Source organism: Benincasa hispida, chromosome 3 (assembly GCF_027475165.1).
Source record: "Benincasa hispida cultivar pf3 chromosome 3, pf3_genome.v1.1, whole genome shotgun sequence".
Classification (NCBI taxonomy): Eukaryota; Viridiplantae; Streptophyta; class Magnoliopsida; order Cucurbitales; family Cucurbitaceae; genus Benincasa; species Benincasa hispida.
In genome coordinates, this window is record NC_143480.1 from 72,706,113 (window position 1) to 72,730,402 (window position 24,290).

Here is a 24,290-nt window from a genome sequence, read left to right on the forward strand (position 1 = left end):
GATGCTTGTCAAATGGGTAAGCCAACTAAGTCCTCTTTCAAATCTAAAAATGTAATCTCTATAACTAGACCCCTTCAACTATTACACATGAACTTATTTGGCCCTTCTAGAATTGCTAGTTTTAAAGGGAACTATTATGCCTTTGTGATAGTTGATGATTTTTCAAGATTTACTTGGGTTTTGATGCTAAAACATAAGGATGATGCTTTGAAAAGCTTTTCTAGTTTTGCAAAAAGAGTTCAAAATGAAAAAGGTTTTTTGATTTCTAAAATTAGGAGCGATCATGGAGGAGAATTTGATAGCAATGCTTTTGAAACTTTTTGTGAAGAAAATGGTTTTTCTCATAATTTCTCCGCTCCAAGAACTCCTCAACAAAACGGTGTAGTTAAAAAAAAAAATCGTACTTTGCAAGAATTTGCTAGATCAATGTTGCATGAGTATGGTTTACCTACATACCTTTGGGCAGAAACTGTTAACACCGCTTGTTATGTTTTAAATAGAGTTTTAATTAGACATTCTTTGGATAAAACTCCTTATAAACTTTGGCATAACAAAATTCCAAATATTGGGTATTTCAAAGTTTTTTGGTTGCAAATGTTTTATTTTGAATAACAAAGAAAAACTTGGAAAATTTGATTCTAAGACGGATGTTGGTATTTTCCTTGGCTATTCCTCTACTAGTAAAGCTTATAGAGTTTTCAATAAAAGAATTTTAGTAGTTGAGGAATCTATGCATGTAGTATTTAATGAATCTTGCAATGTTATTTCTAATGAGCCTATTTATAGTGATGTTTTTAGAAGGAAATTTTGGAGATTTACTTGTTAGTGACAAAGACAAGGAAATTGTTTTAAGTAAGCAAGATGTGAGCTTAATTGAAAAGAACAAAGTTGGTTCTTCATCTATGCCTAAAGAGTGGAGGTATGCTCCTTCCCATCCCAAAGAATTAATTCTTGGTGATCCCGAACAAGGTATGAAAACTCGTTCCTCTCTTAATATGTTTAATAATCTTGTTTTTGTTTCTCAAATTGAACCAAAAAGTTTTGAAGATGCCGAAAATAATGAATTTTGGATTTTAGCTATGCAAGAAGAATTAAATTAATTTGAAAGGAATAAAGTTTGGGAGTTCGTCCCTAGGCCCTCTCATGCTTCTATAATTGGAACTAAATGGGTCTTTAGAAAGAAAATGGATCAAAATGGAAATATCGTTAGAAATAAAGCTAGACTTGTAGCTCGAGGTTATTGTCAAGAGGAAGGAATAGATTATGAAGAAACTTTTGCACCCGTTGCTAGATTAGAAACTATTAGAATGTTGCTTGCTTTTGCTTCTTATAAGAATTTCATTTTGTAGCAAATGGATGTGAAAAATGCATTTTTAAATGGTTATATCATGGAGGAAGTTTATGTAGAACAACCTCCGAGGTTTGAAAGTTTTGATTTTCTTAATCATGTCTATAAGTTGAAAAAGACTCTTTATGGCTTAAAACAAGCTCCAAGAGCTTGGTATGATAGACTTAGTAATTTCTTGCTTGAGAATGGATTTAAAATGGGTAAAATTGATACTACTCTTTTTATTAGGATTAAAGAAAATGATATGCTTTTAGTACAAATATATGTGGATGATATTATTTTTTGTTCTACTAATCCATCTTTGTGTGAAGAATTTTCTAAGTGTATGCATAGTGAATTTGAGATGAGTATGATGGGAGAACTTAGCTTCTTCCTTGGACTCCAAATCAAACAACTCAAGGATGGTATTTTCATAAGTCAAGAAAAATACACAAGGGATTTGCTCAAAAGGTTCAAATTCAATGAAGGTAAAATTGCAAAAACTCCTATGAGCACATCCACTAAACTTGACAAAGATGAAAAAGGTAATAAAAACTTATAGAGGTATGATTGGATCTTTACTTTATTTAACTGCTAGTAGACCCGATATTATGTTTAGTGTATGTCTTTGTGCTAGATTTCAATCTTATCCTATGGAATCACATTTACATGCCGTTAAAAGAATTTTTAAATATTTACTTGGTACTATTGATTTAGGCTTATGGTATCCTAGAAATGTTGAATTTAATTTGATATGATATTCCGATGCGGATTTTGCAGGTAGTTTACTTGACCGTAAGAGTACTAGTGAGACTTGTCAATTTCTTGGTAGTTCCTTAGTTTCTTGGTTTAGTAAAAAGAAAAATTTGGTTGCCTTATCCACCACCGAAGCAGAATATATTGCAGTTGCTAGTTGTGTGCTCAAATTCTTTGGATGAAACAAACTTTTTGTGATTTTGGATTAAAGTTTGATAATTTGTCTATATTTTGTGATAATCCTAGTGCTATTAATTTGACTAAAAATCATATACATCATTTTAGGACTAAGCATATTGATATTAGACATCACTTTATTAGAGAGCATGTGCAAAATGATAATATTACTCTTGAATTTGTAGGCTCTAATAATCAATTAGCGAATATTTTTACCAAGCCTTTGAATGAAGAAAACTTTTGCAAAAATAGGCTTGAGCTCGGTATTATTCGTTGTGATGCTCTTGATTTTATAATTTTACTTGTTAAATCTTTTAGAAGGCATTTTGATAGGGGGAGATATGGAAAGCATGTGTTAATATTCTTAGGGGGAGTTGTGCTAAATTTATGTTCATGTTTTTAAGGGAAACATTTATATAGTTCTAAATTTTTCTAAATTTTTCTTTTTGATGATTCCAAAGGGGAGAAATTTAAGAAAAAATATACTATAAATTTGTTATGATTTTGATTGTATCAAGCTATTGTTTGTCATCATCAAAAAGGGGGAGATTGTTGGCTTTTTGGCCCTTAATCTCAAATTAATTAATTAATTAATCAATGTTTTGATGATAACAAACTCAATTTTTTAATTACTGAAAATCTTAGTGTTTTAATATGTCCATAGCGTAGAGCTCGGAACAACGATTCCAACACCTCTTGAATCACTCAAATCGGAGCTAAGACGAAGACGATATGACCGAAACAAATCTATAGAGAAAATACCGTGTGGATGACATGGAATAACTAGACCATTTACATGTACACACGTGGCAACATATTGGTTGAATGGTGGATTAAGAGATTAACATATGATGGACTTTTTATTTTTGGATTGATTTAAAATAAAAAAAATTGAAATTAAAAAAAAAATTAAAAGGAAAATAAATTTAATATTATTTTATGTTTGTGTCTAACGGTTAGTTTTTTAATATGGTATGTTTTTTTATTTTTGGATTGACTTTAAAGAGAATGAATTTAAAAAGAAAATGAATTAAAAGGAAAATAAATTTAATATTAGTTTATGTTTATGTCTAATGGCTAGTTTTTGACACATGATACGTTTTTTTATTTTTTGAATTAATTTTTTAAAAAAAATAAATTTAATATTATATTTTGTTTGTATCTAACTACTAGTTTAGTTTAAAATCTCGACCATTAATTTTTCTTTTCCAAAATCCAATGGTCCAAATTAATTGTGGTTTCTAAAAATTTTTCCATCTCTATATAAACCATCTTCCTCTCCAATTTTTAAACCAACAAATTTTACATTTCATAATCCTCCAAAACTCGATAGTTCCATTGTTACTCTTTCTAAGTTCCCAATTTTTTTCCTTTCATCTTATTCTTGAGAGAGTGTTATTGTATTATGAAGATAAATTTGTTGAATGCTTAAACTTGTAAATCCACTCTAGTGAAAGTTGTATTGTGTTCTTCAAAAATTCTAACATTTGTAACGGTTTGATCCTAAACCGTGGAAATGATCGGATTTGCTCTTGAACCCGTAAAAGGAGCGGTGATGTAACGGTTGGGCTTAATCCGTGGAAAGAGTCGGCTTATTCAAATTCCCAAGAAGCGTTTGGGGAGTGGAGTAGGTCGAGTTTGACCGAACCACATGTCTTCTTCTCTAACTCTTTCCTTTTTATTTTTGCAATTAATTTAAGCAATTTATTGTATGTTTTAGTTGTTCTTATTTATTTGCTAAAATTTGATAGAATTAAATTATCACATTTTTTGTCATCTTATTTATTGCATAATTTGAATTTTTTTTATTATTTATAAAAAATGTATTAATTAGTTTAATTGGGTTAATTTAGAAAAAAAATTTAATTAAACCCTATTCACCCCCTCTAGGGTCGTCATATCGATCCAACAAAACTTAAGCTCTAATACCAACGGTAATATCTCAACTTTCTAATATCTTTCTAGGACACTACAACATGCATGCATAGGCTTAACACCAAGAACAAGAGCAAAGGGCACGTGAAACTACAACATGCATGCATAGGCTTGACACCACTACAACATGCATGCAAGGGAACACGTTTTGGGTGCCCTCCGACTCTAATCTAGAACAAGGTAAGTAAATAAAAAAATTAACAAATGGATAAATAAAATAACCTGGAGTTTTAAATGTTAGAATCTTAACCAAATCATGTCTAATTAAAAGAAAACCTAAGTGCAGAAGCGATAACAAGTCCCAACGGTCGAGTCATGAATTCTTCTTGTCATTCGTCGTCTGGGGGCAGACCCGAAGGTACGCTTTCATAAGTAGTGATCTCCGAGGGTCACCATCGTAAGCATAAGTGGTGATCCCTAGTCATGTGGTGTGTACTCAAAGGCTCAAAGCATACAATATACATAGCCCGACAAGAACGCTAACAATCACTATCGGTGTACTTAGTCATAAGCATGTAATCATAATCTCAAAACATGCCTAATAGTTTTCAAAATAGTCTCAACAATTCATATACCAATCAAAATAGAAATATTCACATAAAATCATAATTTCCATGGCATAAACATAAGCCTCCAAACATCCTCAACAATCAAACATAGCAAGACACAACATTTCAATCCAACTTATCGAATCATGCTTACAGTGTAATCACATATTTAACACCTACGTCGGCTTGAGGGCGAACCGATAATAAATCGCTTACCTTGATATTAGGCCCCAAGCAACTAGAAAATCAAACTTCTTTTTAACCTTCAAAATATTGGATCAAACCTGACATAAACCCATTATAAAGTAAATTAATAATCAAGGCGTAATTCCAATCATCAAATCATCCTAACAATCTCAAATGCCTCAAAAACCTTAGCCAAAATGTGGCTCAAAGATTCAAGACCAAATTTACGACAACCACACCAAGCCACGGAGGGGTTATCAAGCCTTGAAATTTACCAAAACGCCACTAAGAAGAAACCAAACAGCCGCTGGACAGCACACAAATTCCCCTCCAAATCTCCAAATCTAAACATTTAAATAAAAAAAAAACGTCAACATTTAGCCCCCAAGATTAATGAGTATTCAAGAAACACCTCCGAACATCTTTAAAAATACCAAATTACTCACCCTAGACCAAGATTCGAGTGGCGGTGCATGCGCACTGGCGACAACGAGGGCAGATTGGCAGCTACAACAACGATGACAATGTGCGATGAAGGCTAGCGGAACTGGGCGCGGCTGGACGGATGGACGGTTGGTCGCGAACTTTGCGTGTGGTTGGCAGGCGATTGGAGACGAGGACGGCGGCATACCCCTGACCGCTATATAAATAATTTTTCTTTTTTTTAAAATCCTAATCCCCACCCCCCCCCCCCCCCCCCCCCCCCCCCCCTTTTTCCCCTAAACCAATATACACACACATATAATAATTCTTTTCACTCAATCAATATGCATATATTTTTTTTAACCCCTTCCTTTCCATCACTTCAACCCCACGAAATAAAAGTCCAAAAGAAATTAAATCCCAACCATTAATCCAATTAAAACCAAATAAAATCTACCCACTCCAAAACCAAAATTAAATTCAATTCCCAATAATCGAATGAAATCTATATCTTTTACCAAAATTAGTTTAAATTGATTTATCCCTTCAAAATAAACAAATTTCAAATATCTAAAATCCGAAATACAATCCCAAATAATTCAAGATAATTAAATACAATTTTTTGAAAATTTGGATGGTTCATATCAGTAATATAAAATAGATAAGTCCGAGTATCGAATCCCAAAGGAATAAAGCCTAATAAATAAGTTTGGACAATAAGAAGTCCTCTACCACGGGTTACAAAAGAAATGATTTGATTTGTGGTGTGTTTTGGAAATAAAGAAATTAAGTATTAGAAAATATTAAGAAAACAATAAAAGAAATCGTAGAGAAAAATATGGTGTAAAAACATATAAGAGAAAGACAAGATTATAGTTTCGACCTTCACAATGGACATTGCATCCACTATGCACCTGTCAACTAAACCTAGACATAAGCGGACATGCAAACCATATACATCGACATCTTTACTTTTTCAAGTCGAGAGAGATTAAGTATAGTTTAAAAGTGTAATTGTAACCAACCTTGTAATTTAAGGATGATTTCTATTTTTTTTTAATAAATAAATAAATGGATAAATAAAGATATTAGAATTAGAAAGTTTAAAAACAGAAATATGGAGTCCCCTCTGAAGCAACCACAAAGCCAGAGATGAAATCCGCGCCCACAATCAAAATTAAAAGACCCATTACATTTTGATTTGATCTTTCGATTATTATTTTATTACACACATGCCTTTCCCCTCTCTTCCTTCTTCTCCCACTCTCTCATTTTCTCTCACACCCTCTTCATTTCCCCATCTAAAATGGAAGAAGACGATTCCAGTAAGGTTCTTGATCTCATTAAGGACCTTGTTTTTCGTCTTCTTTCCCACAATCCCACCTCCAATTCCAGCCCTACCTCCTCTGATTTCCAAAAGTCTCTTCGCTATGCAATTCGCATTCTCACTAGCCGAATGACTCCTTCCATTGCTCCTGATGCTGCCGCCATTGCTGGGTCCATCAAGCGCAGGCTCGCCACTGAGGGTAAGTCTTCTCAGGCTCTCACTTTTGCTGATCTTTACACTAAATTTGCATCCAAAACTGGCCCTGGGAGTGTGAATAATAAGTGGGCTGTGCTTTATTTGCTCAAAATTGTGGCGGAGGATCGTAAATGTAGACAGACCCAGTTCGAATCATCAGTGCTTTTGCCTAATTTGGTAGCGAGTGATCCTGTGTTGGGAAAAAAGTCTGGGGCGGCCCCAGAGAAGGAGTGGCAGAAGGGGGTTTTGTTGGTTGCGAAGGACCCTGAGAATCTTCGCGATGTTGCTTTTAAGGAGTTTGCTAATTTGCTGAAGGAGGAAAATGAAGTGACTGAAGAGGTTTTGGTGAGGGATGTGTTGTATGCTTGTCAAGGAATTGATGGAAAGTATGTGAAATTTGACAATAATTCTGATGGTTATGTTCTATCCAATTTAGTTAAGGCTTCCAGGGCAACTAGGACGATGATTCGCAAGCTCTGTGAAATGGGGTGGCTGTTTAGGAAGGTTAAAGGTTATATCTCGGAGAGTATGGAACGTTTTCCAGCTGAAGATATTGGAACTGTTGGACATGCTTTTTGTGCTGCATTGCAGGATGAGCTTTCAGAATACTATAAACTGTTGGCAGTTCTCGAAGCCCAGTCGATGAATCCGATACCTTTGGTTTCAGAGGCAGCAAGTTCAGGAAACTATCTGTCTCTAAGGAGATTGGCAGTCTGGTTTGCTGAGCCAATGGCGAAAATGAGGTTGATGGCTGTATTGGTTGACAAGTGTAGAGTCTTGAAGGGTGGGGCAATGGCTGGGGCCATCCATTTACATGCTCAGCATGGTGACCCCTTGGTGCTTGAATTTATGAGGCGTTTGCTGCGACGTGTATGCTCTCCCCTTTTTGAGATGGTAAGGAGTTGGGTTTTAGAAGGGGAGCTGGAAGACATATTTTCTGAGTTTTTTGTTGTTGGGCAACAAGTGAAAGCTGAATCTCTGTGGAGGGAAGGTTATAGGCTTCACGCTGGCATGCTTCCATCTTTTATTTCGCAATCTCTAGCCCAACGTATTTTGAGGACTGGGAAATCGATTAATTTCCTTCGTGTCTGTTGTGAGGATATGGGATGGGCTGATGCTGCAACAGAAGCAGCAGTAGCTGCTGGGACTACAACTAAAAGGGGAGGTCTTGGATATGGTGAAACAGATGCCCTTGAATCTTTGGTAGATGGAGCAGCAAAAAGAATAGACAAACACTTGTTGGATGTAATGCACAAGCGATATAAGTTCAAAGACCATTGTCTAGCAATTAAGCGCTATTTACTATTAGGACAAGGAGATTTTGTCCAATATTTGATGGATATTGTTGGGCCTGAGCTTTCTGAGCCTGCTAATGCTATTAGCTCATTTAAGTTATCTGGTCTCCTGGAAACAGCAATTCGGTCCTCTAATGCTCAGTATGATGATCCAGACATCTTGGATAGATTAAAGGTTAAGATGATGCCTCATGGAACTGGAGATAGGGGTTGGGATGTATTCTCATTAGAATATGAGGCAAGCGTTCCACTAGATACTGTATTCACAGAGTCTGTCATGTCAAAATATTTAAGGATCTTCAATTTCCTGTGGAAGCTTAGACGTGTTGAGCATGCACTTATAGGTACTTGGAAGACGATGAAACCAAACTGCATCACGTCCTGTTCATTAACTAAGCTGCACCATGGGGTTAAGTTGCAATTGCTCTCAACATTGAGGCGATGCCAGGTCCTTTGGGTTGAGATGAATCATTTTGTTACAAACTTGCAATACTACATAATGTTTGAAGTCTTGGAGGTATCGTGGTCTGACTTCTCTAATGAAATGGAAGCAGCAATGGATCTGGATGATTTACTTGCCGCTCATGAAAAGTATCTTCATTCAATATTTGAGAAATCTCTTCTTGGAGAACAATCTCAGACACTTTGCAAGTCACTTTTTGTCTTATTTGATCTAATATTGCGATTTCGAAGTCATGCAGACAGGTTGTACGAAGGAATACATGAATTACAATGCAGGTAATATTATATTTTTATTTATTGGTTTTAATGTGTTTCTATGTACTCTTCCTTTCTTCTTCTTGGATTCAGTATATCTCTTGTTTTTATGTAGGACAATAGAATCATCTTTACCCTCCAGAGACAAGAGTAAAAAGAATCGTTCAACAGAAAAATCTTTAGAAACAACATCGTGGGTAGCTGATGGCAAGAAGGCTCTAACACAACGTGCTGGTGAATTTCTTCGGAATGTTGAACAAGATCTAGCTGCATTAGCTAAAGAGTATTCTTCATTGCTTGAGGGATTCATTTCTCAGCTGCCTATGCAACAACATGTTGATTTGAAGTTTCTCCTATTCCGTCTTGACTTCACTGAATTTTACAGCCAATTACAACCTCATGTGTAGAGTGGATGTCAGATGTATATCTCACATGGCCTTTCGTTGTTAGTCACAATTGGCAGAGCTTCTAACCAATCTTTCATGGCATCCACAGGGATCAACCATTGAAAATTTCATTGCCTGCCATGTAATTTTAGGTATGTAATTGTTGATTTGTTTATAGTTTACTGCGGAAATTGTTGTTATATTTATGTGCCAATCTGAGCTCTTATAAAATACTTTCCAGGTTTTTGACCATTTTTATCATTTATGAATAGAAATGGTGTTTGCGTATTATGTTTAGCCCAGAAGTCTACAGTTCACTTTTGTATTTGTCATCTCATTTTGGATTATTTGGTGGTGTTTTTGTGCCTTTCCAAGTTGGTATCAAAGTTTGTAGTTTTCTTTCTTAAACTGTGTTATGGATGGCTTTTAGGCTTGGACCTGATTGTTTTTTTGCACTTTCCAGCATCCATCATACATGTAGCCAATTTTTGTTCATGGTATCTTTGATGGTTTAAATGTTACAAATATATAAATTTGACAAGGACATGATAATCCTTGTTCTTATCTGTCTTTATCTTCATGTATTTTTAGTTTTTGTATTATTCATTCATGTACAATGTTTTAAAAAGCCCTCTCGGGCGCATGTCTAGGCCCAAGGTGCAGGTCTTGCACCTCACCTTGGAAAGGCGGGGCTCACAAAATAAGGTGTGTGCAAGGCGAGGCTCACAAAATAAGGCGCGCCTCAGGCGCATGCCTTTTGTGAAGCTTCAAAGCTCAAAGCCATGGCCTTGGGTCTTTTTTATTATTTTTAGAAAATGTAATAATTAAAGGTTTTCCTTCTTTATTAACTAAAAGAATCAAGCTTACTAAGCCTAAATACAAAATTTCTTGTGTTTGGGGTCTTTTTTTTCCCATATTTCCACTTCAACTATGTTTTCTCTTTTTAATGTAATATTTTTATATATAGTGCGCTTCACAAAGAAAATGCCTGCGCCTTTTTGTGCGCCTTGTGCCTAGGTTCCAGAGGGCCATTGCACCTTGGGCATTTAAAAACACTGTTCATGTAGCAGATTTTTGTTTCTGGTCTTTCACATTATTAGTATGCTGCAATTATACAAGCACCACCATGACATCAGGTTTCTCAGCTCGTAATTACTTGTTTTCCTATTTTAGCTAGGTCTATTTTAACTCTTCCTTCAAATTATGTGATTGTGTTATTCCATTGAAAAGTTTAAAACCAACTCTGAGCTAAGATCTACCTATCGGTTAACTTTTCCTTAATACTTGGCAAAGTTGTCTTGATTTCTAACTGGTACAAATAATTCCCACTTCAACCGGTACTTCATCCAAAAGAAAAAACGAAAAAGGATAGGAAAAAAAGAAGAAAAAAGAAATTCCCCTCTTCAGTCAATACTAGGCATGATTTGATTACTAATTACAACTTGCAAAATTAAAACCTACTAATTTGTCCACCTATTCAACTCCACCGAATCACAATTAATGCTCAGAATCTAACTCTTCTCTAGTTTATCTTCAAACCAAAAATAGACTGAAGAAACAACAGAAAACAGTTTAGATTCACAAAAGCCTCCTCCGTACTTTTACCAAAGATGATTGTATCAACAGTAAACTGAAAACAATTCAACGGAAACTTACTCCTCCCAATCAAAAAGCAATCCTGCTGGAGAGTTTTCAAACATGACCATGCCATGCATGACCACGAAAATTAATGCTAATATATCAAGGATATTCCCAGGCATGACCATGCTCCAGCCAGAGGTTTCCTCCAATATTTAGTTCCAATCATTTTTGTTAAGCTTAAGCTAATAAGTTATGGTAAATTTAATTATATCAATATTTAACTCCCCCACTTGTTGGCTTGGAAATTTGTAGAGCGCCCAAACAATAGAAATTAATAATATTATTGATTGATGAGAAAATGACAGTATGAGTTTGAACGTATGATTTCCGACTTTGATACCATATTAAATAACTACTAAACCCAAAAGCTTAAATTGATGAGTTACAATAAATTTAATTATATAAATACTAAACACTTATGAGCACAAAGACAAGCTAAATATGTGCCCACTAGGATCATTTTTTGTAATTCACACGGTTATGGTGATTTCTCATATCCTCCTTTTGTACCTCTTTTTTTTTATTAATGATTATGATTACATCTCCTTTGTTTTTAAAGAAAAAGGATGAGTTAAAGAGTTTGGTTATTAAGCACTTTTCTTACCCTAACACACCAAGGAGGAGAAAAGAAAAAATTAGGCATTCTCTTTCAATTGACTATATTTATGCCCCATGGATAATCTTCCATGGGTAGGATTCTTTCCAAATGACTATGAATAGAAATGTCTATTTAACCCTGTGTGAACGTGCCTTGAATGGGGTGGGAAATTCCTCTTTACACAGGGGAGGGAGTGGAGAGGATTTTCTCAGGATAATGTTACCATTGACCTAAAATATTGTGTTGAAATGAGATTTGACCTGGTTTTTGAAATTAAGGTTATAACCTTGTATTGACATCATCTAACATTGTTTTATTATTTTCGTTTTTGCTATTGGCTCAATTCCTCCTCACTCTTGATTTTTCTTCTCTTGCTTTGCACTTCTTCTTCCTCTCCTCCTTCATTGACAAATCTGCCGGATTCATTCTCTTTATCGATCTTTCCTCTCTCGCTCAACTCTCTCACTTTGCACTTCTTCTTCCTCTCTTCCTCACCCAAAAATCCGTTGGATTCATCGCTCCCCATCTAAACTCTTTGGCTTTTGTCAATTAGGGAATCAAATCGGACAAGGTTTAGGCTGTGGAAACTGCTGGGGAGCACTCTTGATTGTTGCTAGCTAAACAACGTTGTAGTTTCTGCTTTGATCGGTTGTTTGCTTGATGACATTTTTTAATAGATTATTTGTTATCTTCGATGCGGTGATGGCCAGAGGAAGTGTTTTGTTGAATGGTAGTGATGATTGAGTTAATGGAAGTGATTGAGGAAAAAGTGTAGAGCGAAAGCAAGAGGGAGGAATCGAGAGCCAAAGGAGGGAGGGAGGGGGAGAGAGATAGAGAGAGGGAGAGAGGATGACGTAAGCAAAAGGTTATATATCCTAAATTTTGGGTGCATATTTTGGGTCATCTGTATACCGATTTTCTCCCCATTGGCTGGATGGGGATTATATTCCTTGTTCCCACCCCATTTCTCTTTCTATTATATGTGTATATATGTATATTTAAATCGAAAACTTGTGTATTTGAATCTATGTTTTGTAATATTTAAAATTAAAGAATATGTATTGTGATATTGAAATTTAAACTTTAAGAAATTATATTGAACATTTTAATTATATTTTAGCATATGAAATATTATTGTTTTTATTAGGATATTCAAGAATGTTTTCCTTTAAATGAAAATTATATTGGAAATTACCCATCTAATCATATTAGTTTTTGAAAAAAAACCATTCTATTTGGTTGAAATTATTATTTAAATAAACAATGGAAAATAATTCCCCACAGGGGATCCCCGTCCTAAGCCCATGAAATTAAATGGGGAATTTTGCGGAGACAAGGATTAAATGGTAGGCGGGGACGGGGATGAGGATGCCATTTCCTAGCCCTGCCTCACCTGTGAACATCTGTAAGTGCAGGGTATTTTTCTCCAGTCCCTTAAGATGGATTGGTGTCCCCAACATTGACTTGCTGAGAACATTTTGGACGAAACAGAGAAACAAAGCTAAGAAACACAAACAGAATTTAATGCAACTGAAGATAAAATATGGGAAAGTGAGGCCCGCTCTAAATTTTCATCTTCTTTAGGGTTCCGTGAGGTCTCAAGCATTGGAAAATGGTAGCTAAGTTTGTGAAGTCAGCTACTGAGTCATTTAGCATATTGGAGAGCTTGTACAGCCTTTTATGTGTGGTTTCTATGCCATCTCTCTCAATCCATGAATCGTGCCAAAATGAAGTGTCTTGACCAGTCCGCGGATTCTTTAAATGCAGTTTCTAACTATGTTATTGACAGGTCTGTATTTCTATGAAGCTTTGGTGGAGCCAAGATGAGAAGCAGTCGGAGGATAGTATTTTAGCTTTATTACACAGTATGGACTGTGTTACACAGTTTAATGCTATGCTTGCTATAGGCTTCAACTACTTTTGCATTGTTAGACGGTGGGACCTTAAGGTGGTGGATTTTGTGTTGTAATGTGCAACGTTGTATGTTGTATAGTTTGCAGGTCTTGTTTTTTATTTGGTTTCTCTGTTGCTTGGTATTTATCTGCATTCTTATCCCTCATGAAAGTCCAAGTACGTTGTCGTAAATAGTTTATAGTTCATGCAGGCTTAATGTATTGCCTTGGAAGTTCCTTATAAATATTAATCTAGGGAGCATTTTATCGGCTGCAGTGAGGGTCCCCCCACCCCCCACCATTTTGCAGGCAGATTCATTAGGATTCATTGCTGGATGATTGTAATCATTGCTTAAATATATAATAAAATTCTATTCAATGGCCTAGCAAGTAGCAATAAATCAATAAAATGTACTGTCATGGGAATCTTGTATACTGAATTGTGGTGAGTTCATTGCCTCCCAAGAACCAAGGGATCCTTGTCTCAATTTAATCATTTCTGTCTGATTGTACCTTTTTGTAACTTACATATTAGCTTCAAAGAAATTTGGTAGTTGGGCTTTTCCCACTTCAGTGGGCAGCCTTTGCTTATAGAATGATGATGAAGAAAATTTGGATCACCTTTTTCTTCATTGTTCTCATATACCTCCGGGTTGGGCGGCTTGGGTTTTCTGGTGGGGAATTCGACGTTTCTAGCTGCCTGTGTTTTTCTGTTGTGGATTGGATGCAAGAATTATGATTTCTGAATGGGTGAGTGCAGAAGGAAGAGCAAAGATTATGGAGATGTACCTCTAAAGCCACTTTGTGGGAAATATGGAAGGAAAGAAATCAAAGAGTTTTTAGAGATAAATCTACTTCTTTTGACCCATTTTGTAATTATGTGCAGCTGATTTCTTCTTTTTGGTGTCTAAGACACCAGGGGACTTCAAAGAACTCATAATATTGGCTGTTGCTGAAAAGCGTCGGTGATCTAGAATCAGTTTTTTCTGTAGCAATGGCCAATATCACTTGGATTAAATTGGAGGGTCTTATACTCTGATATCATAATCTCCAATTGATTAATAGGATGGATGATCCTTTTCATGAGGTTCAACCGTTTCTGAGAGATGTTTGGCAATTGGAGCCCTCCTTTGCTTCTATACATTATCGGTTTGTGAAGTGAGATTGAAATATGTTTGTTCATGAGTTGGCTTGTCGGGGTTTTTTTAGAGTTCTTTCTCTTGGTGCTGTAAGTTCCTTCTTGTTTGATTTCACATTTTTAGCATGATACTAGGCACTTTGTAATTTGGTTGGATGTATTCCATCTTTATGATTAATGGTAGGTTTTATTGGTCTCAAGAAAAAAAGAACAAAAAAAAAAAAAAAAAAAAAAGAGAGAGGACGTTTTGGCCATTTAATATTGGTATTAACGCCTTCTCATTCTATAATTATAGTTTTTTAACTGACACCTGAGTGATTGTATATATGACGATTGAAGAGGCAATATATTAAAATGCGTTGGTTCTTGTATCCATTTTGTAGATGTTATTGACTCTGATTTATCCTTGAGCTTGTGCCTCCTTTTTCCTTTTATGATGTAATAATAATGTTGGTTTGAATTTTGGAACTGGCTTTGCTTTTCCATCAGTTCATATGTGGTTGCTTTATATAGTTCAAAGCTTCTCTATGGCAGATATTCATTTGCTCGGTCTTTGAAGATGCTGTTTGATTTTATAAGCATGTCAAAGAAGCAAGCGACGGAAGGAACTTAGGATCATTAGTTACTTGAAGGGCCCCTTGTAACAATGATGCAACTATTGAGGAAATAGCAAAGCCAAGAAGTCGTGAAGTCGTGAAAGAGAGTATATTAGATGTTAGGATCTACGGAAGGGTATACTTTTTTTTGGTAGTAAAGGTTTATGATATAGCCATCTTGTGAATAACTAAACAGTGAATTCTGTGAGTTGATGGGCAGAGTTATTTGTAATTTTGTTAGAAAAAGGAAGCATCATGATTACTATTACTACTTTGCTCTCTATTTTGGTCTTCTCTTTTGGTATTCTCTCTCAATGAGATTGCAACTTCACCAATTGGAGCTTCCTTTCTTCAATTTGGAAGCTGCAAGAATTTCCATCATTGCCTATAAAGTGTGGAAGCTGAACCTTTATAAATATAAATGTAAGGGAAAAACAGATGGATGGGGTTTTGGAGACTGATGATAAATAGATTTATTAGTTATCTGTTTACAGGTTTTCATTTTTGGGTTGTGTAAATTTGTTCTCTTGAGATGTGTTTGGTTTAACTTTTCAAATATTTAATTTTGAAAAGTAAGGGGTATTTGGCCCACTGAGTAGAATTAATAAGTTTGGGATTGATATGTTGGAGTTAATAAGTTTGTGTTTGGAGTATAGAGTTGTAAGATTGTGTTCTTCGATAATTGTGAAAAGTAGATTAAGAAAATAAGATAAAGTTACTTGATAATATGAAAAGTAGAGGTAGAGGGAAAAATTGAATTCCTTGATAAATGTGAAAAATATAAAAGGAAATTAGAAGATAGAGTTACACAATAAATGTACGAGTTCAATAGTGTTTATTATCAAAGTTGAGTTGTTTACACTAACTAAAGAAGTTAATGACCATACAACCCCTAAGGGAAAAAAATCTAGTACTATAGTAGTACTAAATCTTTCCATTCATTATTTGACTTATCAAATGATTTATCAATTTATTATTTATTTATTTTATGGAAATCACATAATTCTTAAATGCTACAATTGTGGCAAGCAATAAATAAAATAGTATAGAAAGTTTCCATACTAATGTGGTACTATAAATTTTCTCAATCCCCAAGTCCTTTTAGAAAAAATTAAAGTGTTTGGCAACAATTCAATGTAAATTTTGAATATATCCAAAGTTTATTTTAAATGCTTTTATCAAACGAGTTTGAATAAAAATGACTTTCTTGACAAATATTTTTATCTCTAGTCAATCCAAATATGATCTTAGTATTTTGAATCTTGAGGATGTTGTCTATTTAATTCCTTAACTCGATTTTCAATTGTATTTATGACTTTTCGGTTTTATTCGTATAAATTGTCATGAAAAAACAATGCTACTAATGCATTAAGCCATTAGTGTTTATCACATTCTATATATCAATTACTATAGTGGTTATGCTAGGGAGCATTTCGGTCCACTTTTTTTTTATACTAGTTGAAGCACATGTATCGTCAAAATTTTTTAAGTGAACTTTGAATATTGAATGATGTTGATGGCAAAATCTGGGTAGGAAGACTCATTTAACCTTTACGTGTATTCAACAATGAATTTATAGTTTCGAGGAAGAAAAATGACTTACAAGACAAGAAAAGAAAACACTAGCGTGGTGTTTGTCACAGAACCTCTGATGCTTAAGTCAGTATCTAACAAAGGGTCAGAGCTAAAGATGGGGGAGAATAATTTACCTCTAGGTGTGCCTATGATCCCCTATTTACAGTATGATGACTTTGGATTCCTAACTCCAAAGAGGAGTAGGAAAAGTAAAGGAGATTAGGAGATGTTGATTTGGGCTAGCCACTGGGGGCAAGAGTCTTGGCCCATAAGAAGTGGGCCCTCAAGGGTCGACACACCAAGTTGGGTCGTTTGACCCAAGCCCCTTTTGCCTCTTAATCTTTTCCACCCTCAGCTCGTTAACTCATTTCAAGTGCCTTACTAATCCTTATGTGGCGATTTTCTATCTTGAATTAGGAATTTCTAATCTTGAACGACCCATAACATTAACCTTCACTCCCTAGTTGGGACTTTAAAAGACCAAATTATTGAATTTGTTCTTCACTAGTCTCTGCTTGGGAGTATGGTTTACCTGATAGCCTAAGCCCTACACGATGTGCACCTCAAAGTTTTGGGCTATCGAATTTCAGTTCTCAAAGATCAACTTTCTTTTTTGTGATGCATATGGAAAAACCTGTTAAGCTCGTCAGCCTGACTTTTGACTTTTCTTTGTAAAAAGGCTCCATGTTTCTTAATCTTTAGGTTATCCTAGGAATGACCTATCAAGCCTTTTAAGGCTTGATTTTAAACTTTCATTGGTTCAAAGACTCTGGGGTTTTTAATCTCTAGATTATCTTGGGAATGACCTCATCAAGCCTCTTGGGGTTTGATTTTAGGCTTTCCTAGGTTCAAAGGCTCTAGGGTTCTTAATCCCTAGATCATCCTGAGAGTGACCTTATCAAGCCCCTTAGGCTTGATTTTTGGCTTTCTTGGGTTTTGAGGCTCTGAGGTTCTTAATTTTTGTATTATCTTGGAATGACCTTATCAAGCCCCTCTGAGGCTTGATTTTAGGCTTTCCTTGATTTGTTTTTGTTTATTCAGTTTCTGTTGTTATTACTTCATTGTTTTATTCATCAATGAGGAAGTAGGGTTTAATATTTGGCATGGATCAACATGTGGAGATGGATGTTGGACCCGTAACCAACGTGTGGGCCCAGCTTGGCCTTGGCTTCCAAGGTCAAGGCACTGACGAGCCTGGTGCACCTTAGCCTTGACAGTTTTATTACTATTATTATTATTATTATTATTTGTTATCTTTGTTTTACCTCTTTTCTGCTAAAAATGAATATTTAATAGGATCTGAGGTTAAACCATCCTAGGGAAACGTGGTTTGGAACCTTGAGGTCGGCCTGGGACTCGGGCCACAACACTTGGGTACCAAAGTCTCTTATCGCTCTCTATTTCAGTTCCCTCAAAACCTTTATCGACTATCTCAGCCAATTTTGGGCTCTGTAGAAGAATGGTTTCACCTCAACCTCAGGGTCATAGGTGATCCAGGACTTAGTCTTATGGACTCTAAATCAGACCAAGACGGAATACCTTGATGAATTCTAGGCTAAACCATCATAGGGCAACATGGCTTCGCACCTAGGTTGGCCTTAACTTTGGAGTCCTAGGCTAGTCCACATCACTCGATCGTTAGAACCTTCTATTGCTTTCTATTTCAATTTTTTCTATAACCTCTACCAAATTTTCTGGCCAATTTTGGGCTCTGTAGAAGAATGGTTGCTCCTCAACCTCGGAGTCATAGGTCGACTCGAACCTTAGCCTCATGGACTTTAAATCGAACGAAGACTAAATAACTTAATGAATTCTAGGCTAAATCATCATAGAGCAATGTGGCTTGGCACCTCAAGATCGACCTCAGCTTCAGGTCCTAGGCTAGGCCACACCACTTGAGCATTAGAGCCTCATATTTGCTCTCTATTTCAGTTTTTTCCAAAATCTTTACCAAGTTTCTGGCCCAGTTTTTGTATTTTGCCATTCTTCACCTTAGTTTTTTTTAGTGATGGTAGATCCTTAAGTGCTCTACATTCCACAGATTGGGGAGGATCTTCCCTCCATGATCAACTAAAGTATAGGTCCTAGGCCAGACTATTTTAATAACTTGATACTGACCTTCCCAAGTTGGGTCGATTGTTTCTGTTGTTGGATCCTTGGTACTTTGCATTACTTTCCTTAACATAAGATCCTCTTCTCTGAAACTTAATTTCTTTACAGTTGTGTTATAATAACGTGCAATTATATTTTTATAATCTGTTACTCGAAGTCATGTTGTCTCTCGATGTTCTTCCAATAGTTTTAGGCTCAACTTCATTGACTCCTCATTCTTTTGAGGATCAAATTGTTCCACCCTAAGTGAGGGAAGACCAATCTCTACTAACAACTGCTTTTGTCCCAAAAGAAAGAGAAAAATGGTCTCACCTTTAAAGGTTTGAGCCGTTGTTTGATATGCCCATTATGTTATTAATTAAATAAAATTACATGAAGCATAACACTACCTTAGATAATTTACTAAAGTATGTCAAAGCATGCAATATATGGTTTTAATTTATTTCATTTTGTTTATAATTGTTATAACAAAATGAAATTAGAAATTAAAATCAATAATTCAAAGTTGCATGCAAACCTTAGGTTAAAATCATTTTTTAAAATTGTTTAAAACATGATTCAGATAGACCTAATGAAGGAATGATATATCATGCAACGGAAGACTTCAGAATCAATAAGCACTTAAACTATATTTAATTTGAGTTTTAAGCATGTTGTTCATATGATATTCATAAGAGGGTTTGAAACGCATATTACCTTTGAAGATTTCCTCCACGAATTCAGCTGAAATCCACCAAGATAGAGGACTACCACCAAGATCTTCTCCACTATGCTCAAGCTGGAACGTTTAGTGGAAACACTTAAATCAAGTTGAATTGATGAAGAACAAGTGAGGGATGTGTAGGGTTTTCAAGTTTTCACTTCAGCAAGTAAAATTCAGATTGCTTGATGATCTTTATGCATGGAATTTCTTTATATGGATAGAATTCATGCAAATAAACAGGGTTGCATGGAAGGCAGCTCTTCCTTGAAGATCATCACAAAATGAAATTGGAATTTGGTGATAATCCATCAACTATGTTAGTGGGGTTTTCCTAAAAAATGAAAAAACCCCCATTAACTTAAAATGATTTCAAAAATAATTTTATTTTTGTTATTTAAACTAGTTTTATAAAATCAATTCAAATATAATTAATTTAAATAAAACTAATTTTAATTATTTTTTTAATTAAACTTTTTAATCAAAATATTATTAATTTAATATCTTAATATTAAATCAATAAAATATTAATTTCATCAATAAATTAATTTTATATTTAAATCATAATTTAAATATTAATTGATTTTCCAATTTCATTTAGTTTCAATTAAATTAAACATTTTGAATTGTATCATATACAATCAATTGAAAATCCTAAAATTGAATTTGAACATTTCAAATTCAGGACCCTAATTTCATATATCAATACTTAATTTGTTATTCCAATTTAAGAGCTAATAAAGGGACCTAATGGACCTACAGATCATAAGCTCCAATGATCTGTAATTAATTCGTTAAAACTCTTTAATCGAATTAATTACTATTCTTTAACTATCAAGACACACCACTATAGCTCGATAGTTGCACTCTCCTCACTATAGATATATTTATGTCCATATAAACTATAATTAGTAAATTGATCCTTCACAGGTCGTTCATAATTACAGCTGGGTCAAAATTACCATTTTACCCCTATAAATACATATTGTTTCTTAAGTTCCCACTAACCCTCTAATGAACAATTTGATTCATAATACCACTTATGAATCATGTCCTTCTTTATCATGAGAAAGCAGGGCTCGATTGTTCAAGACCTGGAATCAACACTTAAGGGAACAACCTATCTGCTAACCCTAAAATGGGTAGGAGTGAATTCCATCTTGCAGGGCTATGTCTACAACTATTTATCCGTTCTTATCTCCAAAATGGAAGAATTATTAAGCAGTGTTGTTGGACTACTCTCGCCCATGCAGATCAAAGGATAATCCCGAATAAACAGGAGTTCATAGCTAGCTCAGGATTAAGATCGAGTTATCCCAGGTTACTTAAGTATGAAATAGTCAGTTTTAACAGTAAATGGTCGTTATAAAAAAAAGTAACTATTTCGTGGTCCAGTTTATATGCATACGCATTGCATAGGATGATCCTACTCACATGTCTCTACATGAATGATCTGTGGATCACATCATTTGTATTACCTATACAAATTGGGCCGCATCCAATAGTGTTACCAGGATGATATACCAAATTTCATCCATATACTTATAGACTATTTAGGCTATATACTATTAACTTGATCCTGTTTATGTCACCATATAAAGTTAAAGTATTCATACTATATCTATGGATGTGTTTATTAGATTTTCATAATAGAATGCAAAATCAACAACTTTATTGATTAAAATACTCAATAATATTTTATTGATAAATAGAATGTTTAACACAAAAATTACGAACTGTGAGTTCTAAAACATTCCCAACACCTAAGATCACATTTTTAATGAGATTAGAAATTTAAGTTTAATCTTTTAATCGGTTTAATAGGATTAAATTGATTCTTAATAAAAGATTAACTTTGTAACAAATATATCTATAAGGGACCTTTTGTCTAAGGTGAGTTCTATCTAGGCTGGGGTATTTAAGTTGACGAAAACGTAACACCCCTACTTGGGAACTTACCTGAAAAAGTGAATTAGATAGATTTGTTACAAACATGCAAGTTTGATTAAAGTTTGTTGAAGAGTTTAACAAACCTTAATCAAAATTGTTTAATTATCCAAAGGTAAGTGTTTTTTTTCGACAAATTAAACATTCACTTAGTTAAAATCAGTAGCCAGATTTTCCTAAGTTAATTAACCCTAGATAAAACGGCCTCAAGGCACTTTGAGTATCCCCCTATGGACGACATTTTTATTGGTCAATATAGAGGTGAATGGAGAGAGTGTTTATAGTAAGTGAGAGCGGGATGTGTGACAATAGATCTCTCGATCTCTTTCATTAGTTTGAAGTAAAGTTTCGTGCATGGTCTCGTGGCACCTTGAGTGTCCCCCTATAGGATGGCATTTTTGCATGATGCTTTATTCAAACTCCAACAACGGATAGGGTTACTTTAATATCATGTCTCAATCGGTTTTTCCCTACGATTGGCTTATTGGGGTGGAACTCTAGGACCTAAAAGGAGGGATTACACTTACAAGAATCGTTAAGCGAGTTTAACAAATTCTGGACCAAATAATGGTGACTAATAGTGACAGTAACAAGGAGTTGTTCTGTCTATAAGTTGAGATTGTCAAATCTTAGTGAAGAGCCACCTAATCACCCTACGGTAACTTCTGTCCTGCCTCACTTAAACATCATTGCAAAATAGATACCACTTAGGATACATTAGATTATTTTGCTAAAATTTGATTGGTTGTCATGATGGTATAATGCAATTAGAATAATTATAAATAATTTGTATGGTTTCAACAAACTTTGAATATGACTTTTGCAACCCTAAATTTGCACCGCTGACAAACTAAAGGATGAAAATTACACTTTATGGAAAAATATGATCAACACAATCCTTATCATTGATGACCTTCGTTTTGTCCTTATGAAGAACTATCCTCTCATTCCAGCTCTTAATGTTGCTCGGAATGTTTGAGAAGCAAACGAGCGATGGACACGGGCAAATGAGAAGGCCCGAGCGTATATCTTGGCAAGTCTTTCTGAAGTCTTAGCTAATAAGCATGAGCCCATTCGCACGGCTCGTGAGATTATGGATTCCCTTAGGGAATTTTCGAACAACCGTCTGCACAGCTCAGGCACGACACTCTCAAACACGTCTTCAATGCCCATATGTAAAAAGAGGCATTTGTTCGAGAACATGTTTTCAATATTATGGTCCACTTCAATGTGGCGGATATGAATGAAGCTAGTCAGGTTAGCTTCATTCTGAAATCTTTACCTGAGAGTTTCCTTCAGTTCCGTAGCAATGTTGTTATGAACAGGATTGACTACAACCTAACCACCTTGCTTAACGAGTTATAGACCTTCCAGTCCTTGATGAAAACCAAGGAACATAAGGGTGAAGCAAATGTTACTTCATCCTCTAAGAAGTTCCACAGAGGTTTGAACTCTGGGACAAAGTCTGCGTCTTCTTTTTGTGGCATAAAAAGTGGAAGAAGAAGAAAGGTGGAAAGGAACCCATCACCTGTTGTCCAAAAGAGCAAGAAAGCCAAGATTGCAAAGGGAATTTGTTTCCATTGCAACCTGGAGGGATATTGAAAGAAAAACTGTCCCAAATACTTGGCGGAAAAGAAGAAGGCCAAGTAAGGTAAATATGATTTGCTTGTTTTGGAAACCTATTTAGTGAAAAATGATGATTCGGCCTGGATAATAGATTCGGGCGCCACTAACCACATTTTTTCTTCATTTCAGGCAATTAGTTCCTAGCGGCAACTAGAAGTTGAGAAGATGATGATGCGGGTTGGAATTGGGCACGTCGTCTCAGCTGTGGCACTGGGAGTTCTCCAGTTAACTTTACATAATAGATATATTTTGTTAAAAATGTACATGTAGTTCCTGATTTGAAGAGGAACTTAATTCTGTAAAGTGTTTACTTGAACAATCATATTGTATAAACTTCTTTGTAAATAAATGTTTATTTCTAATAATGGTGTCAATATTTGTTCAGTTGAACTGGAAAATAATTTATATGTGCTAAGACTGTTAGCAACTAAATCCCTCCATAACACTGAAATGTTTAAAATTGCGGTAACTCAACATAAAAGACTTAAAATCTAAAGAAAAACTCAACTTTGGCACCTGAGATTAGGACACATTAATCTCAATAGGATTGAGAGATTGGTGAAGAATGGACTTCTAAGCGAGTTAGAAAAAAATTCTTTACCTGTGTGTGAGTCATGCCTTGAAGGCAAAATGATTAAAAGACCTTTTTATTGGAAAAGTTCACAGGGCCAAAGAACCCTTAACTAGTACATACAGACCTCTATGGTTCGATGAATGTAAAAGCAAGAGGATGGTTTGAATATTTCATCATTTTTACTGATGATTATTCAAGATATGGGTATGTTTATTTAATGTAACATAAGTCTAAATCCTTTGAAAAGTTCAAAGAGTTCAAGGCAGAAGTTGAAAATGCATTAAATAAAACAATTAAGACATTTCGATCTGATCGAGGTGGAGAGTTTTTGGATCTAACATTCCAGAACTATTTGATAGGACATGAAATTGTATCCCAACTCTTAACACCTGGTACGCCTCAATAGAATGGTGTATCAGAAAAGAAAAATCAAAATCTATTGGACATGGTTCAGTCTATAATGAGTTACGCTTCCTTATTTAATCCGTTTTGGAATTTTGTAGTACAGCGTACATTTTAAACTATGTTCTATCCAAAAGTGTTACCAAAACACCTTTCGAATTATGGAATGGTCATGAAGCTAGTTTACGTCATTTTAGAATCTAGGGTTGTCCAACAC

General features: G+C 35.0%; 1 protein-coding gene and 1 long non-coding RNA gene across 6 annotated transcripts; one reads left to right on the forward strand and one right to left on the reverse strand.

Moving 5' to 3' along the window:
• Window positions 1–4,711: 4,711 nt before the first annotated feature.
• On the reverse strand, window positions 4,712–5,604 carry LOC150037515 (uncharacterized). 2 transcript variants are annotated; one of them, XR_016528725.1, is made up of 3 exons: window positions 5,376–5,604; window positions 5,205–5,273; window positions 4,712–5,027 (listed from the first exon to the last, which is right to left on the reverse strand). It is a non-coding gene; the product is annotated as an uncharacterized LOC150037515 (long non-coding RNA). The 2 variants fall into 2 exon arrangements; XR_016528724.1 differs by having other exon boundaries at window positions 4,712–5,273.
• Window positions 5,605–6,486: 882 nt separating this feature from the next.
• SPC98 (spindle pole body component 98) lies at window positions 6,487–15,405 on the forward strand. 4 transcript variants are annotated; one of them, XR_005480683.2, is made up of 3 exons: window positions 6,501–8,907; window positions 9,002–9,424; window positions 15,076–15,405. XR_005480683.2 is itself a non-coding variant. In XM_039025818.2 (2 exons), exons 1-2 carry the CDS (start codon window positions 6,659–6,661, stop codon window positions 9,291–9,293), a joined length of 2,541 nt encoding a protein of 846 aa, XP_038881746.1. In that variant the 5' UTR covers window positions 6,487–6,658; the 3' UTR covers window positions 9,294–9,569. The 4 variants fall into 4 exon arrangements, 1 of the variants encoding a protein (XP_038881746.1); XR_005480684.2 differs by lacking the exon at window positions 15,076–15,405 and adding an exon at window positions 13,301–13,789 and having other exon boundaries at window positions 6,544–8,907; XR_005480685.2 differs by lacking the exon at window positions 15,076–15,405 and adding an exon at window positions 12,065–12,623 and having other exon boundaries at window positions 6,544–8,907.
• Window positions 15,406–24,290: the final 8,885 nt, after the last annotated feature.